This window comes from Lissotriton vulgaris, chromosome 11 (genome assembly GCF_964263255.1).
Source record: "Lissotriton vulgaris chromosome 11, aLisVul1.2, whole genome shotgun sequence".
NCBI lineage: Eukaryota > Metazoa > Chordata > Amphibia > Caudata > Salamandridae > Lissotriton > Lissotriton vulgaris.
The window spans coordinates 1,009,752,979-1,009,772,264 of NC_141699.1; the positions used below are offsets into that span (position 1 = coordinate 1,009,752,979).

Below are 19,286 nucleotides of genomic sequence, written 5' to 3' on the forward strand. Positions count from 1 at the left end.
CCCACAGCTCCATGGTGTTCATTAACATAATGACCTGGAATATTAGCGTTTTTAAGTGTATTAAATGGATGGCGGTCCTCCACTTTGCCAAGCGCCATTCCCCAACCACGCTTTTCCTCCAGAACACACACGTTCTTGGCACTCGCTGTCCGTCTCTCGCCCGATATGACTACCATAGAGAGCAGCATGCCAATCACATAAGGGGGCATGGCCTCTGACCACTTCTCAGCAATCCAGCTGTGTGGGGCTTACTGGAGGTAACAGGAGGGCTAGTTGGCCCCTATGGAACCTCAGGAGCAAAGGGGGCTTCATTCCCTAACCAAGCGCGTGCCAGGAATTAATTTTGCAGAATGGTAGAGAAAGGGGGGCGTGGCCCGGTATCAGAATTCAGCAATCCTGCTGTGTGGGACCTACTGGAGGCAATGGGAGGTGTAGTTGGCCCCCAAGGACGTCCTTGGGGACCAACTACCCTTCCTGTAACCTCCAGTAAGTATCACACATTTGGGTTGCTAAGAGGTCTTCGGAGACCATGCCCCCTTTCTCCTTCACTCTGAAAACGCACCTACTGGGGCACTACTGGTTGTGGGATGAAGTTCACTTTACCTCTGAGGGACCTTGGGGGTCAAGAAGCCCTCCTGTTATCTCCTGTAAGTTCTACGCAACTGAATTCCTGAGAGCTGGTTGGAGGCCCAGTCCCCTTTCGCCACTACTCTGCAAAAGTGACTGCTAGTTAAACAAGCATTTACAATGCAATGGTCTCGGCATTATTAAAGGTAGAGCTATTGGCATTGCTCATGACATTTTTTTAAATCTATCTATACTAATATATTAAAGCGAGAGCCCAAACCTTTGAGGCGGGTAATCTCAGGAACCACAGCACCAATCACAACACCCAATACAGCGTTGGAAAGGGCAGTTGCAGCAGAAGGACATAGGCTATGCAGATGCCCACCATATACATTCAAAAGGTAAAAGAACCGTGCCAGCAAAGTAGTCCCTTGTGGGCGTGTCTGCGTTGTGCTGTGGGCGTGTGCTGGGGACGTGACAAACGCTGGGGGCGTGTGGTACGTTCCGCCCTTCATGCCATGTCTCCTATCATGTGCTGTGGGCGTGTGCTGGGGGCGTGGGCGTGTGCGGGGCGCGGGATTACAGAAAAAAAAGAGAGCGTTGTGCCTAATATTTCATTGTTTTTTCTTCCCAGGTTCTGTACATTCCAGCTCCGGGTGTGCTTGCCCCGCGCTCCCAGTGACGTGCACCTGCTTTACTGTATGGAGGTCAGGCATGGCGCTATTCCCAAGGGCCGGAAGGAGCGCAAACAGGGGCCATTGTGCAGGAAATGTAATCTCGCCTTAACTTCCGGTGACGCCTGAAGCTCACACTGGAGATTTTCCACTTCTATTGCGCACAGGCCTCACGCCACGCACATCCGGACACAAGGCTCGCCTCCACAGAAATAGCAAGAAAGGGACTATCCTTCCCCCGGGAATATGTGATGATATTTCGCAAACCAACATCCCGCATACCATCACTCCGCAATTTTTATAACGCGGGACAGTTACTCCGCAAAGACATAATTTCTAAAACTTTTACAACGAATATGACTTTATCACGCATGCCATTATAACGCAAATGCATGTGTGGTAAAGTCATATACATAGTAAAAGTACATTATTAAAACATCAAATATATGTTTGTATATATGTGTATTTATATATATATATATATATATATATTATATATATATATATACCGGCATGCCCTCCTGGTCTGGTGTGAGGCGCCAAGTCAGCAAAGCTTTGGACTGGGTACGAAAATACAGCGCGCTCACCCCCCCGAGAAGTCTCATGGTATTATTTTGGGACTTTAATTTTGGGGAAGGAGGCTGCAGCGTGTCTGCAGAGGCCCCAGCAGGTATGGCAAACTACTCTCCCTGTGTGCAGAAAAGGGAGGAGTGCAGCGCGGTGAGTCAGGCCACTGTGCATTTGTCAGCCATTCACTGGATGGGCTGGCACATTGAACTCGCAGCACCAGCATTCCTCTGGGTACATCACGTGCACGGGAGGCAGCACAACATCAAACAGAGGCGGGGAGGAACCAACAAAGGAGTGGCCAGAGACAGCTCAGGACACTTTAATTACCCCCAGGTGTGAGGCTCTGAAGAGAGGGAAACGAGAACCGGCACTGATGAAAGCACACATCTCCGCTTGAAACGCGTCTGCTTGGCGTTTCCAGAACTCTGTTAATTTTTTCTTGGCGTTTCCAGAACTCTGTTTAATTTGCTCAAATAAATCCAGTTGGCAAGTCAGCATATGTCGGGCTCATTCTTAATTGAGTGGGCATTGGTTGTATATATATATATATATATATATATATATATATATATATATATATATATATACACACACACATTTTTTTCATTTATTTAAAACATTTATTCTTTTAAATTGCATTATTCATATTATTTTTATTTATTATTTTATTTTATTACCCTTTACACCCTAAAAACTAATACCACCTTGCTCCCTTTAAATACCCATGCATCCCATAATTATAATCCACCCTTACTCCTTAAAATACCCCAACACCCTTAAACACTAACCCATCTTAACCCTATAAATATACCATGTACCCCAAAACCCAAACCTATCCCTAAACCCTAAAAATACCCCTGTACCCCAAAACCCAAACCTAGCCCTGAACCCTATAAATACCCCTATACCCCAAAACCCAAACCTACCCCTGAACCCTAAAAATACCCCTGTACCCCAAAACCCTAACCTAGCCCTGAACCCTAAAAATACCCCTTTACCCCAAAACCTATACCTATCCCTAAACCTACCCCTGTACCACATAACCCAAAACTATATCTGAACCCTTAAAATACCCAAACACCCCAAAACATATACCTCAGTACCCCAAAACATATACCCCTATAGCCATACTTACCTTATACAAACATTAAAAAAAACATGCTTTTAACATTCATGCATTTACAACGAATTTTGTTGTAAATGTATGCGTGGTAAAAGCATATAAAATGTAATGCCATGCGTTATAATGGCATTGCGGAGTCATGGTACTTTCGTCATGAAAGTATGCGGAGTGATGGTATGCAGAAAGAAAGTTGTGGAATAATGGGTGTTTACCCTCCCCCGGTAAGTACATTGGTGGCACGGCGGCCCACATCTCCAGCAACATACTCATATTTTTTCACCACCCATTTGAAAAATGCACAGATCTCTCTCATTGATGGCCAGCACCGACATACACTTTTAGACACACCTCCCGCCACAAGTTCTAGAATTGCGAACTTTAGAGCTGGGGAGCTACGTTCGAATCTCGGCATCAGCTCAACATCCTGTGATTCCAGGCAAATCGCTTTGTCTCCCCGTGTCTACCACAAATGAATGTGTTCTTCTGTAATGTAAATTGTGCTCATGCCATGTTGCCGAGTTTGCGCTATATAATATTGCAAGGAAAAATTTAGTAGGGAAACTCGAGTTCACATACTGAACGCGCACTCTTAAGTGCATCAGCAGTGCACTGTGAATCGGAGCCTTTCACAGGCCTGTCACAGATAAGAATTGCTATCAAAACAAAATCCTACAAAACAATATACTACTCGCCGGCAGCAATTCATACCCGGACAACGTCGGGACGGGCTGCTAGTCATAAATAAATGGCATTGTTAATTACATTGCCAATAACTTAATTGTTAAATAAATGGCATTGTCATTTACAATGCCAATAATCGCTCGGAAATGCATGACCTATTGCATTTACACCTACACAGAGCCACACACACACAGTCATTCACATAGAGCCACCTACACAGAGCCACCCTCACACAGACAGAGCACCCACACATAGAGCCACCTACAAAAAAAGCTATCCACACTGAGCCACACACAGAGCCACACACACACATACAGTCACTGCTTCCTGCTGCATTGGTATACCCACAGCTTCCTGCTCTTTGGATACACTCACTGCTTCTTGCTGCAGTGGTACACTCACTGCCTCCCTGCTCTTTGGATACACTCACTGCTTCCTGCTGTAGGGGAACACTCACTGCTTCCTGGTGCATTGGTACACGTATTGCTTCCTGCTGCATGGGTACCCTGTTGTATGGTTAGCCACAATGCTCGCTTTGGGTACACTCACTACCACTTCTTTAAGGTTACTGCACTGCTTCCTGCTGCATTGGTACACGCATTGCTTCCCATTCTACCTATACACTACACTCACTGCTTCCTGCTGTAAATATTCCTTCACGCTTCCCGTTGCAGGGGTACACACACTGCCCCATTTGGATAGGGGCATGCACTAATTCTTGCTGTAAGGGTACACGCACTGCTTCCAGCTGCATGGGCACACCTGCTTCTCCCTGCTATATTGGATAGGTGCCCTCTCTACTTCCAATCGCATTGGCACACACACTGCTCCCCGCTTCGTGGGTACACTGACTGCTCCCCATGTTCGAGGAGCACGCACTGCCAGCTGGTGACGAGCCGCTGTCCTGTGCTTAGAGTAACTACTACCACCCTCGCCCCGGCCGCAGGTGGGCGGCCCCGCCCTCAGGCCTGAGAGTGACTCCGTGCCAGGCTGAAGGCCTTGCCCCAACCTTTAAATGGGCGCGACCTGTCATGGCAGCTGCGAGGGGAAAGGACGTCTTTCTAAACTGTCGCTGTCGTGAACACTGGAAAACACAGAAGAAAGCAGGAAGGATTTCCCCTTGAGAAAAGCAAATTGGAGACGACGTCATATGGCTGTCTCTGTCACATGGCAGAGCCCTGCGCAGTTCGGCCAAGGACATAAACTCGAGAGACTGTGGAACACGGACCGGGCGGGGATGGAAAGGGGAAACTTCTGCAAGAGGAGTGTTTTAGTGACTTAGCCTGGGCTTCTCAACCTGGGGCAGCAGAGCCACCCCCCCCAGACTGCAGCACTGCCACCCCGCCTGCCAGCACCGCCGATGTCCCTAGCTCCAGTGCTGCCTTCACGTGCCAGCCACCCTGCCTCCACCATGCCGGGTGTCTGCCATATATTGCAGTATTATACCTCTACTTGTACTTTGTAGGCTTTTATAACCTGCACACATGTCACTTTTACCTCCTGTAATGCACCGTTTGCTACCTCTTGTATTTTGTTTGCTCACAATTATCACTTTTGCCTCATGTAACGTAACGTTTGCTTATGTAATTTGTTCACTTGCAATGTTCTCCTCATGTATCACATCTGTTCCTATTGTGAAGCGCTCTGACACCTTCGGGTAAAGTCTGCGTTATATAAAAACGCATCAAATAAATAAATAATTGACATTGCCTCTCTACCCTGGGCCTGCACTGTGACGCATCACAGACACTGGGCCTACCGCTGCCAGCACTGGATGGACACCTTCTCATGCGCCAGCACTGCCTCGTGCCTCCGGACCTGCACAGAAGCCAGCCCATCAGGCCTTTCTCCCGCCTGGTCTTCTCATCCCCCTTAGATCCGATACACCTGTACCCATCGCCTCGCTCGTGCCACCACGGAGACAGGGTCTACTTGCGCATGCCAGCGCAGCGCCCCTCCCACGGCGAGAGCCTGCCTGGCGCACACCTCGGTACTCGTGCCAGCTGCTCGGATCCATCCCCACATATGTGTCTCTGCCAGCAGACTGCTCTGTATGCCCCTACACAACAGTCCTCAGAAACCCCAGGCATCCCTGTGCCAACCAAACTGTCCTTTCATCAAAAAAAGTACCTCCTTCTGCCAGCAGGACAGACATTTCCCAAAGGCCAGGACTGACTTTGTCAGTAAACTCGTCTCTTTTGCGCTGTTTTCGGCAGCCTGGGTCGGCGCGGACCTGCCCACCCATAGCCACCTCTACCAGGACCGCTGATGTGCCAGCCTAGCTGAGAGTGTCTGCCTGTGCCAGCACACGCCCGCTACACCATGACAGCTGTCACTACCACACACCACCTCTGCCTGCACAAGTGCAACCACCTACAAAGCACAATCCTGCCGGTGCCAGCATTAATGTCCCCTCCATATATGGGTGTGCCAATGCCATCACACCCAAGCTATGCTGCCACCTTGGCACACAGGCTGCACACTCCGGGCTATGTATGCGCCTCAGTGTAATGAAAGCTTATTATACATTCCTGAAAGCACACATCCTTTAAGCGCATGCAAGGCAAATGTGGGCAGGCCCAAGAGAAGCCACTCACTCTGGGATACGTGGTGGAGCCGGAATCGTGTCTGAGGCAGCCCAGGTCTGCCCTGCCCGTGAGGGGCGTTCAATGAAGCCGAGCCCACTTCTGATGTCCGGGCGGAGTTGACTATCGATTTTCACGCGTGTCCCATGCACGGTCTGGGCTGTGCCCCTGGGTCTGAGTGCCCCCGTGCCCGCGCACATCCCCCATCCCTCTCACCCCAGGCTCAACTTGTCGATGAAGGACGCAAACTTTTGTTGAGGGTCTTGATCTGCTCCTTCTCCTGGGTCCGCACCGCCTGGATCTGGGGGTCGATCTCCAGGTTCAGGGGGGCCAGCAGGCTCTGGTTGACACTGACGGCCGTGATGCCCCCTCCGCTGCTGCCCGTCCGGTAGCCATGGCTGAACTTGCCACCCCCGTAGCTGGAGCTCAGGGTGATGGGAGAGGTGCTGGCCCGGGAGATGGCCGGGCCCCCGGCGCTGTACGAGAAGCTGCTGAAGTTGGCGGCGGGCCGCCAAAGCTGCGGGCCCCGAGCTCCCGAAAACGGCAGAGATAAGATGGCCGGCGGACAGAAATGGCTGCCGCAAAGCTCCGAAATTTTTGGAATCGGGGGCGTGTTTTTGGTGAGTGACGGATGACGTCACAGATAGAAAGAACATAAAAAAACACGCCCCCGAATCCGAAAAAGACGGGGCTTAAAGGGAGTGGCGCCCCTCTCCTCAATGGTGGCCAGCATTTACTAGGCCAGCCAATGGAGAAGAGGGGCAGGTTCCATGCCCCCTCTAAGAAACATTACATCTCGGGCTCCGCCCACTGCTACGCAGTGCGAGGGTCCTCGACCTAAAAACCTTAGAAATTCACCCAACAAAGCTGGGGTTACAGGGACGTTATAGTTAGGAAATGGAATTTTAAAAACCATAGAAATTCACTGAAAAAAACAAAGGTTTCAGGGACGTTAGAGTTAGGAAATACAATTTAAAAAAATATTAGAAATTTATGGAAAAAGCCAAAGGTTTCAGAGACGTTATAGTTAGGCTGACATTTCACTTGTACAAAACAAGAGAAATTCAACAGTTATGGTTATCTGACTTAACTATAACGAGCACCACCGCAATGCACGGCTTATGACCTCACATATTACATTACTCATGACATAGTTAATGACATCACTGATGACATCTCAAATTACATCACTGATGTCGCATCCTAATTGGGTTGGAGGAACCGCCGTTCACTGCAACGGTGTTCGCGCAACATTGTAATCAGGGCCATGTTTTAAACTCTAAAAACCACTGAAATTCACCAGTTATAATTATAGTTATAGTTATCTCAAGTAACTATAACCTGAGCCCTAAGGTAGCTATAACTCGGGTCACCGCCATGCTTTTTGTCTAATCCACAACACAACTAGCCTAAACCACATTCTGATAAAGGCTTGTCTTGCTCAAGCTCACCACAATTCCTCACCCTCTGACTTTACAATCACCAATTTGAGGGGACATCCCCCACTTCTGAGTGCATGTTCTGGGATAAGGCTGCAAACTTCACCATGTTCAGTGGAAAATGTTATCTGGTGCTGGTTATGGTTAAGTTAAAAATATATCAGCAAATAATTTTCCATTGCCCCTACCAATGCATTCATACACCTGGATGGGTCTGCTTTCTAATTTGGAAATCGAAGAGGTGAGCAGGCGTCTCATCTATCAAGTTTCATCAGTTCATCTCTTGTTTCCTTTCAACGACCATAAAAGCTTTTATTTAAAACACTGTGGAATAGAAGAGTAAGCCACACCTAGTCACAGCAAAATCTTTGTGAATCAAGCCCACGTTTTGAGGTAAAGGTGCCATGAAGAAGCTTGCATCTGGTAGTAACTAACTTACCGGTGAAGCGATTCCAGAATCGCAGCCCTCCTGCAGTACTCCTTTGTAACTTGACAACAATGAAACTTCTGTGTTTGTATTGCACAAATCCCAGTTGTCGGATGAAGAAGATTTGGAATAGATTTCACTACTTATATTCACCCCTGAGGAGCTAGAAACATAAAAAGACATAAAATTCACATTTACATGATTGTATGCACTAAGAAAGGCTTAGTTAATAAGAAAACAAGCAGCAACAAAATGTGATTAATGCTCATAGGTATTGTCCTAAATTTCGAGTGCATTTCTATTTTTGAATTTACTATGACATTTGTTTACAAAGCCTATTACAAGCCCAGGTGCGAGTAAGTCAGAAATACTACAATAGTAAATCACATCTAGTTATTGCAAAAGCTTTGTGAATTGGGCTCACAAATTCCACATCCTGATTCACAGACTCAGGTGTGGTTGGCTTTTACTTTTACAAAGCGCATCAAAAATGTGGCAATTCCACAAGTACGTTATCTTCTCCATGAGCAAAACATTTTTCTCTGCGGACACCCTCTGGAAAGGTACCCGCGCTTCCCTTTGAAATGTTTAGATTTTGTCCATTTCCTGGATAGGATACTACCATCAAATGGCTCAAAGCACAAAGAAGTTGCTGAGACTTACTCCTGAAGTACTCTGAGTTCACAACTGAATGCCAGGAGTAAGAAATGAGTACAACTAGTTTATTTCTGGAATCCAAGTGTAAGCCTGGATTCTTCAAGGAGTAAGCTAAACCTTGTCACAGCTAAATGTTTGTAAATAAGGAAAAATGTTTTGTGATTATTCACCAACTTCGGAGTCTTTGAGTGCCTAATGCATTTTACTTGCCTCCCTCTCCTTGGCACCCTTTTTCCTGTTCCAAACCTAAAGATATAACGGTAGACAAGAAGCAACACTTGCAGATATTCCATGGTTATAATTGTACTTTGTACTTTGAGTTGGAATTTAATTGATCAAAACTGCGGATCAGGATCTGATTTATTTTTAAGCATAAATGTATTTTATTGCAACCTCAATCTAGAAATATTTGTTCCAAAACCTTTTGTAAATTTGTCGGAAATATTTTTATCGTTTCTAAATGGTAAAGAACGGCTGTATGAGAAATACTGCATATTCTATATGGTTATTTCAATATTAAGAAAAAAGAGAAATATTTGTCATAGCTTTGATACATTTAAATTTTTTTAATCACAATTGGCCTGATTCTCCAAGATTGACTCTCAGGAGGTATCCGTAACTCATGTAGAGCTCCTGCAGTACTCCTGAATTCCAGGACTACGCCTTCAGCAAGACAGGAGTTCTCTTGACTTACTTTTGAATTAAAGGAGTAAGCCAGGAGTACTACAAGAGTAAAACACACTTACTCACAGCCAAATTCCAGAGATTTCAGGTGGACCATTATGGAGCGGAGGTCAGATTCACCAATCGGGTCATCCTAGTCAAACCTTTTACCTTCTTGAGTAATCTCTGAAATATAAGTCAGAATCTTCCAAAGGGGAAAGGTCCAAGTCTGTGGGCACCGTGGGCACTGAGGGTACCTCAAAGTCAGGTAAGCTGTCATTGAGCTATGGCTAAAGCCATTGGTTTTGGAGGCAAATGTTCAAAGCGGGAAAAACCTAGATTTCATAGTTGGTGATGCCTCTTTGAAGGTCGAATAGATATGTCACTGTGGCCAAGTCCAAGGTGTTAACTTCTGGCTTTGTCATTTTTTGGGCGGTCAAAATCCTCCAACGGGGCAAGGCTGGAAGCTGTATCTGTGCAAAGATCGACAAAGTCAAATACCTTCATAGCAAAGTCGCACTGAACCAGTTTTCAGATTGGAAAAAGTTCTGAACGGGACAAACCTGTTTTTATTCCCCAGCTTGGGTATGACCTCATGGGTAAGCCTCAGCATCTTGCATTATTCTTCCGGAGGTGGGGAAAATTACTAATTTTCACTGTTCTCTAAGCGCTGGCAAAGTTCCTTCAGTCCTGTAGCCTCTAGCTCCTCAGGATGGCCTCCAGGTACCAAGTCTCAGTCTAGCCAGCTCACTTGCAGGATTCAGTCCTCTGTGGTCAGCTGGACCTTCTTGGAATCAGGAGACCCTCTGCCTTTTGTGTACCTGAATCAGGCAAATAGGAGGCTATGCACTTGACCCTTCAGTCCTGTAGCCTCTAGCTCCTCAGGATGGCCTCCAGGCACCAGGTCTCAGTCCAGCCAGCTCTCTTGCAGGGTTCAGTCCTCTTTGATCAGCTGGACCTTCTTGGAGTCGGGAGACCCTCTGCCTTTTTTGTCCCTGAATCAGGCATATAGGAGGCTATGCACTTGACCCTCTGAGAGCAGTTCCAATCCATGGGAGCCAGCTGGGTTCAGGAGTCCCTGAGTAAGTTTTCTTCTTCCAGCAGTGCTGTCTTCCTTAGGTGAGTCTTCCCAGATCCTAGAATATTCTGAGGTTGATGTGGTTGAGGTGCCTCTTCGGGGCAAAGTCTAGAAAAAGACTTAACAGTGAAATATCTTTTGGGTTTTATTTTACTGTGAAAGTACACTACCCTAATCAGTTGTATGTCCATTTTTATATATTAGCACCATGCACTGTGGGCTCACAAGGAACCTACTTTATGGGTAACTTATAAATAATGCTTTTCCTCCATGCCAAATGCACTTTTCCCTGCTACGTGTCACTGTAGTGTGTTTAAACTGCAGCCCAAAGATTGCACAGCATGGTTTCTGGCAGACATATATTTTTGTCATATATGTGGGTTGTGTAAATACACATAGCAGCCTACATAGGGTATTTAACATCCACACCATGGGTGAATTTTCTATGCTAGCTACACTGATCTTACAAGACATATAAATAGTCCAACTGACTGAAACCTATCATACTAATACCACTTTAGGGCCAACGCATATACCCTATCACACTGATTAGCAGTGTCACAGGGCACAAAATCCTAATAACATCAAAAATAGGATCCACAAAAATGTGAGAAATCAGGGGGGACCATGTAGAAAAGTTGAATTTGTTGCAGTGGGCATCCATGGAATGCTGGCGCCCACCCCTGGTGTACTACATGCCCTAGTGTAATTCTGTGTCAAATTATGGGCACCAGCATCCGATGGAGATACATCGACTTTAAGAGTGTGCATGTGTGACAGCTGTGCATGTGAATATTTAATAAAAACAGAAATATGAAAAGCTGTTTTTTCAGGACCAGAATAGTGTTTTTCATAATCATAAGATGTTATTTTAAAAATTGAGTTTATTTTTCCCAAATACAATGCATGCATGCAATATCAGTGTGTATATTTTTATTAATTGACAAGATCTTGTCTGAGGATTAAATTAAAGCAGTTTATAAATATCTTTAAAGGTGATATTTGAGTGCTAGTTGCGGTTACTGTCCTAGATCCTCAGTTGTATTGCCAAACCTGTCTATTTTTCCACTGTAACTTTAGCGATAGCACTGCTGTGGCATGAGACTTTGAGATTTGTTTTTTATTTATTTTCCCCCTTGCACTTTCCAAGAGAATTCCCAGTCTTAATAAATGACCGAGGGTCAACTTCAGAGGGGCAGGAAAAGGAAAGCAAGTGAAATGTAGGAGTGAGAAAATATACTATGCGTCTTACTTGGTTAGTGGTGCCAGGCACAGTCCGCTGGCTGTAGGTTGATGAACAACACTACACCCACTTTCCCCACTAGGCCTCCCATGCTTCTGAAGTGAACATGGATGATGAGAAGCCTGATACATAGTAACCATTATCTCTGTGATACCTGATTTCACTATAGTGGCGTGTTTACTCTAACACTCTTATCGACTGAGCAGCGCCCAGCATTAAAAAATGGTTTTGATATGAGTTAGGATTTAGGTTGCCTGTGACAATGTCTTCTTCAGGTACAGAGCTGACCTTTATATTCCTATGAATGCATCTATCCTGGTCTGAGGTTTTACAAATGTCCCTTTAACATTCATTCTGTGATTGGGGCCTGTGTGGTGCTAATAGTCTCGAGAGAAGGGGCCTCAATCTGTGACCCTCTCTAGGCTCCCTTAGAATTCACAACAGGGCTATTGGGCCACAATCATGGATATTCGGGTCTTTTGCCCCTGGTGTCCTGAGTTTTTGGGCCTGCAAACTAGGCTAAGTACACACCTACCACACTTGAATCATAAGGTAGGGAGAGTGAGCAATCCAAGGTGTATCAGAGTTGTAGTGTGAAGGATACAGACTCAGAACACAAACAGTTAAAAAATAGAAACAATTAATTGAATGCCCAGCATGGTGCTTTGCTTTTTGAAGAAACTGATAATTTTAATTACACCATCACTACCTATGCCTTCTTGTGCTCTCTTTCCATTCAGTCCCTCTCTCTTCTTCCTCTCTGATTGCTTTTTTTCTCTCTTCTTCTCCTTCCTTCCCTCCCTCTCTTTCTCTCTCTTGAGTTCTCACAGTGCCAGGGAGCTGGAGATAGTGATAGAGTCACCAGGTGCAGCCCTGGGTTTTCAAAACTAGCTACCAAGGGCCCCAGCCCACAGGAGGAAAGGCCAGGTGAAATATAAGACCTTCCATGCACTGTAAGCAATAAGCAGCCCTACAGAGAATTTACTCTATGGAAACTATGTTTTTTTTACACAAACAGAAGCTCTAGATTTACACACAGGTGTAGGATTACTAAGATTAAATGGACCTGCTTTCCTGATTTCTGTGGCCAATTGGTCATTCCATATGCTTTGACTAAGTAGTCTCCAAGCGTGGGTGTGCAGTCTTCAACCGCACAGTGAGAACAACCGCTGTAAGTGTCAAGCTGCTAACTCAGGGGGCCCTCACCTTCTTCCCTCTCCATGCCAGGCCAATGGCAGCTGCAATAATGCACATGGAGGCAGCCTGATCAGACAGGTCTGGCATTGATGTCTAGGGGATTCCTTGCTAAAAGTCTGTTGTGCAGAGTTGCAGTTCTTCTGGTACAGCAAAGGCAGGGTCAGCACAGGTCCTCCTGTCTTCCTTTTTGGCAACCATTGGAGCAGGAACACAGGCAGGTCACAGGTTCCCAGAGGATAATCTTGGGCATGCAGGGAGGGCGGGAGACTCTTGGAAACACTCCCAAAGAAGCCTGCTTCTCCTGGGTTGGTCCTCTCTTCGAACTTGGCACCTGGGCTTCTCCTCCTTCAGCAGACGGCTCCTGTGGGTCAAATGGCTTCTTCTAGTAAACATACAGGCAACCCTTTATGGTTTGGAATAATATCGCATCACGTCATGTGAGCTTATCTGTGCCTCAAAATCAATATCAAAGACTCAACTCCAAACACAATGAGTCTGATCCCCTAAACAAGAAAATATTACTAGCAGTAACTATTTGAACTCCCTCAAAATAAGATCAAGAGCAACATTGCACCTGTGTAATGCACAAAAGGTGTATAGCAGTAGATGCATGCCTACATGTGCATATGATTTTAAATGTGTGAATCACTATAAAAAGACATTAACAGCAGTAAGGACTGCACCACATGCAGGTTTCAACTGGAACATGAAGTTGGCTTTAGAGTCATTCTCAAGCTCCCCATGAGCTGAACAACACCAGGTTACACATCAAGCTTTCAGAGGCTACCCAGGCACTCAGCTACATGTAATACCCTTGCCTACACTGCTGCACCCTAGCCTATAGGAAGATTGAATATTTGACTGAAGCGGTTTAGTATATGTTTGCTTGTGACATACAGACTTATTTAAAAACATAGGCCACGGGAACTCATATAGGACTGTTTGGTTGGAATTCAGTAAGCATGTCCTCATATCACCCCACCTGTTGCAATCTCAGCTGACCCCATGGAACCAGCCTCCCACCTTCTGCACAGACAGCGTCCCAGCCACACCAACCTGGGTTTAAACATACATATTTTTTGGAGCCTGGATGCAGTCATAGGACCGCTCCGTTCTCCGAATCAAACCCACCATTCCACCTTAGAAAGTGTCAGATAGTGTCTGCTCTGTCAGGGGTAGAGCCCAAGTCCATCCAGCAAGACCAGCGCTCAGCTTTAAGCCAATCCTCCGGGACAGGAGCTGCCACATCTGGCCAACGTTTGCAGATTTCTCTTCTTGCAAAGAGCACCAAATGGAAAAGAAATCCCCTCTGGTTCCTGCCCTGGAATGCAGTAAGCATTGTGGTAGGAAGAGTGGTTATACTGCATTTCTCTTGGGGCATGGGATCTGTTATACTTCTCCCTTTCTCCTTTGTTACAGTAATTGGATTTGTGTTCCTGCATTACAAGGCTTGTATTGTTGGAAGTATCTCACTGTTCCTTTCAGTTTAGTCAGTATGAAATAGTCTCTCAGCCTCATAGATTTTCTCCTTTACTCAAATATCCCTACCAGAGGAAGTCTAACTTGAACTAGAAGTAGACAGGAATCCTGAGCTAATAATGCAGTTTCTCATCTGTGGGTTAGTCGCTGTCCTCGGCTAGAGCAATAATTTTCTTTCTGTCCATTTTGTCTTTCTCCGGTGCAGTATTATTTTCCAGATGTGTTTCGCTCATTCATCTCTTTTCATTAAAAAGGCTGCAGTCTGTTTGATGATGATCTTCATCTTACCCCTATATTGTCTAACATTTTCAGAGTATTTCCTGGTGCACTGATTTATTTTGATGCCCACCTCATGTGTTCCCAATGTCATCTTTGGATCTTTTGAAACTTCTGTAACCATCTTACTTTGGATTTATCTTTCCACTGCGGGATACATGCAGAGCACTACACACGCCACATTGCTTTGTAACTAAGGTTTTTCCTCCAAGAAACTGGTAAAAGGTACTATATGTGCACATTATTTATGTCCTCCTGTGCTTCATAAGGTTAAATTATGTGTAATAGGATTTGTTCTGCCATAGGACTCTGTGAAGGATGAGTGCTGGTGTTGGTTTTGGCCACAAAATTGTGTTTCCTTTCTTGTGTCTGATTGAATTTTGGGTACCAGAGATTCCACTTGTTGCCATCAGGTTTCATTCTTTGGCAGTGGACCTCTTGTGTTCAATTTTGCAAGACAGTGCATTGCTTGGACAGGGCAATCGAAGACACTGAAGAATGCATACACCCATTAGCACCACTATTGTATACAGCAAATGTGGGTTAGATTTTATCCTGTTTGCCCAACTCTTCAATTCTTAATTAATTGAGGTGCGTTTACTAATTCCATATACTTCTTATGTACTTTTTGTGCCCCTTGGTCCAGGGCTTAATTAAATGTAAACCAGCTGGCGGAAAATGTATTCATTAAACTCACTGACTACATATCAGCAAAGTCTTCCAAATTAACACCAAATTATTGCATTTTGAGTCAGCACTCCCTCCCTGGTGCTGCAAACGAACGTTAGTCGACGCAGCCCCGCCCACCCTTTAGAACACCCGCACAGCAGCGGAATTGCCGCCGCGGTTAAGACGTTATTAATTCAGTGAATAAAGTGGAATTTTTATATCAAACTCAGTTGCCAGGCTCGTCAACCTCCAGCCCCACACTCACATCAACCTACTTATCAAAGAGCTCCACTAGCTCCCAGTCCGCAAATGAGCACTCTTAAAACTAATCACACTCACATACCAAGCCTTACACAACACTGGCCCCACAGGCTCCATGTACCTCAAAGTATAAACTGTTTAAACCTCCACAACCCTACCAGACACCTCCCCTCAGCTGAACTCCTACTCCACTCCCTGCATATGCAGAACCAGATCCGGCAGCAGTGCCTTCTCCTACCTCGTCTCCTAAAGCCTGGAATGACCTGCCCCTGCACATCAGAGCTGTTCCTCCTCGGTTTTCCGCAAGAAACCGAAGACCCGGCCCTGCACCCAGCACCTGCCCTGGCTCGGCCCATTCTGCTCCTGCTTTAGCGCTTATATAACCTCCCGGGTGAGTCGTGTGCTATACAAATACACATAACATATAGAATAATATTTTGTTTACAGACTTCTTGAATTTGGCTCCTGATTAAGAGCATAGCATGAAACATATTAAGTGTATTCATATAATTAGTTCGTAATGAAGTACATAAGGAGTAGTAAAATGACACTGGAGTGAGGATGACTGAAAATAAAATAATTTGGAAGAGTGTATTGTTGTGACTTTGGACCACAGGCCTTTTACACTGATAGAGCGCCATGTAATTCTGAAATTCATAGGGGTGCATCATAATCACCATTAGTTCGCACCCATATGTACTCTGATTGCATTTAACATAGAAATCAGTAGAAAATGTAATTGTAATAATAAATTGTGTGTGTGTATTGTTAGAAAATTAGTTTGTGTTAATTTGAAAATGTAATCGACATTTAAAATTGTGATTGTTTGTTGTTAGTGCTTCATGAATTATTTGTGTGTAATGAGATGCATTAGATGTAAACGTGCATTATAAAAGTCTGCACGTGTAGGGATGATTATAGTGCCTTAAAATGAGAAATGCAATGCTTAGAAAATGTAATGTTATTAACGTGATGTAGGTTTTAGTGTGTAAAGGCCTGTATTCAATGAAGATTCACGTTTTGCCATGGAAGGCCTGTTTGTGATTTCTTATGTTAGCAGAGTCGAGAAGGCCTGAAATGTATTTTTCCTTGGAAAGGCTCTCAATAGAATGTAGTCAGCGAAAATTTCTATGTGCAAGGGTGCTCTGATCACATGCTTTCTGTTGCAGGTGCAAGGACATTTTCCTCGTTAGCTAGACTGATGCTCATTGTTTTAGGAGTTAGGTATGGAGGAGACCTGTTACATGGTTGCATTGGAATTCGATAACGAACCGTTCATGCTGGAGATGTTCGGGACCCAAGGACAACTCAACCGTTCTTGGACGAAGCACAAGATGTGGAAAATCACCTGCCGAAGATGTGTGCCCAAAGGTGGTGCGCGTTTTAGGAGTTGTGCATTTTGTATTAGGGACAGTGCCCCGGGGGAGGAGAGGCAGATGAGGAAGAAGAGGCAGAGAGGGTTGATGAGCATCGAGAGTCATTAGACGGGTAAGAGAAGGGTTCGATTCTGGAAAGAAGACTTAGACAGATTGACTCTTTTCCAATGTGAATGCTCTTCTGAGGAAGTCTTCACAAGCTGACACCTTTTCAGGGTTTTCTATAAGAATGCTATGTAGGGATGTTATCTTAGAGTTAGTGTAGGGACAGACCTAACCAAATTGCTTTGTTTCTGTAATCTGATGAAGACCGACTTAGACGTTGGATCTGTCGTTGCTTGTTTAATCTTTTTGGAATTGCTTATTCTGTTTACTTTGCATAGAATTAGGTTAATTAGGAAAATGAACTTTGTATTAGTGCCCATGTATTTTTTCAACCTCGTAATGAGGCGCTTGAATGTTCAGTTGTTTCTGGCTTTGTAATAAAACCCTAAAATTTGAGATAGAGTCAGTGATTCTTCTGAGTTCATTGGCGGGTCTTATTGATGAAGGTGATTTATTGGAATTCTCCCTTTAACACTTCTTAGTTGATAAAAAGATCCAGTCGACTGAGATCCTTATGGATGGTCAGATCTGATAAAATAGAGATAAGGACCTGGCGCAATCACCACTGACTTATTTAGATATACATGATAACAGATGCCCACAATCCAAATATGTCCTTGTGCCTGGCTCAACTGTGGGCATTAATCGTTCCACTGGCAAGGAACCGCCCACCGGTTTGCAACAGGGTTAGACCCTGTGTGCACACAATATGCACGAAGAGCACACATTGGGGCAGGGCACTGAATATCCCAATTCACTGAAAATACATTTTCAAATAGTGAATGAAGTGACACATTTATTAAGAAGTGGGGACAGCCATTAGGCCAAAAGGAGTCATATTGGATGAATAAACGGGAAATAATATCCTCTAGAGTACTGATTTACTTAGAAAATATTATATGTTTATCATTAGAAATAATACATACAATATTAGTTTCTTAAAGATAGGTTTACATGAATTGACGAAAATTAAAAGGTATGAAATACAGTGACAAAAACAAATGAGACATATAAATGTGTTAATTCGTTTCGATATATCGGGGATGGGATGTTTGAATAAGGATACAGTAAAAAAATATGACCCACATAATAATATCCTGTTTATAAATAAAGCTTCAAAAGTAAGATCGTTGCGGTGATAGGATATTTTCAGATTATTCAATTGTTTCTGAATCGGATTCATGTACGACCACTGGGTGAAGTAGAAAAAGACAATTGAAAGGATGAAATTACCTGGAATGCTTTCAGAAGAATATTCAATTAAATAATAACACCCATCAAATATAAATATTAGGAAAGTAAAACCTATTTAACAAGCATAAATTAAATTCATCATCAGGCTTTGTCACATCCTAAGAGAGACAGCAAATGAGAACAAACGAGACGAAGGACAGGAAACTCCGACAATCGAAGAAAACAGGGATGGAAATTGCATTTTGTAGAAGAATCCTACCTCCAAAGACCCTACGTAAAGCTATCAATACCCCATCTACAGCTCATCATCTGGGCAAGTAAATGCAGCACTGACAAAGATCAAAACATTACATTTTTTTAATTTTGCCACAATTTCTGCTTTCCTAATTTGAAAGAAGTCACCTAATCCTGTAACGTAATATCGATTTTCGAGCAGGCCATCTGTGTTCCAAAGTGTATCGGGGGCCTAGCTATCACAGGTGCAGTAGGTGCAGTGGCACCGGGACCCAAGACTGTGAGGGGCTCACAGGCAGACCCCAGTTATAGCTTTGACCACACAACGGCCCTTATGTGCAATTGTCCCACGGCACCATTGCCACGTCACTGAAATTGCACCTCGCCTTCCTCGTCTATTTTCTTACCTTTCTGACATGTCTTTCTGTTGCTCCTCCTTAAGCTGCACATTAAGTTATCGCCCTCGTCGCAAACTCGCCATGTTTACCCAGGAACCAATTACATTGTCCACAGAGTAGACTTCTGCGGCCGCCCCTCCTCCTTCTCATCAGGTCAAATAATGAACTCAAAGCATCAACTTTCATCCCGAGAACTACACGGCATTACCTGGCAACCGGCCGTCACTTCCGGTTCAAGCTTCACTTCACAGAGCAGCTGCGGAGCCTCGACTCCTCTGTACGCTTGACTGAGAGAATGTGTAATAAAGGAAATGTCAAAAATAAAATGTATTTTGTTTAGTATTCTTTAGGATGCAATAATGTTTTAATGGCAGCATTACGTTCTATAAA

General features: G+C 44.6%; 1 protein-coding gene across 1 annotated transcript in view; it reads right to left on the reverse strand.

Annotated features, from left to right (window-relative positions):
* The window catches only part of LOC147683932 (uncharacterized), a 62,925-nt gene extending 43,852 nt beyond the window's left edge, over positions 1–19,073 (reverse strand). Inside the window, exons 1-2 of the mRNA XM_086944923.1 lie at positions 18,906–19,073; positions 8,079–8,229 (exon numbers count right to left, since the gene is read on the reverse strand). Coding sequence (XP_086801049.1) covers positions 8,079–8,229; positions 18,906–18,916 — 162 coding nt within the window. The 5' untranslated portion in view covers positions 18,917–19,073. The remainder of the gene's footprint in view (positions 1–8,078; positions 8,230–18,905) is intronic.
* Positions 19,074–19,286: the final 213 nt, after the last annotated feature.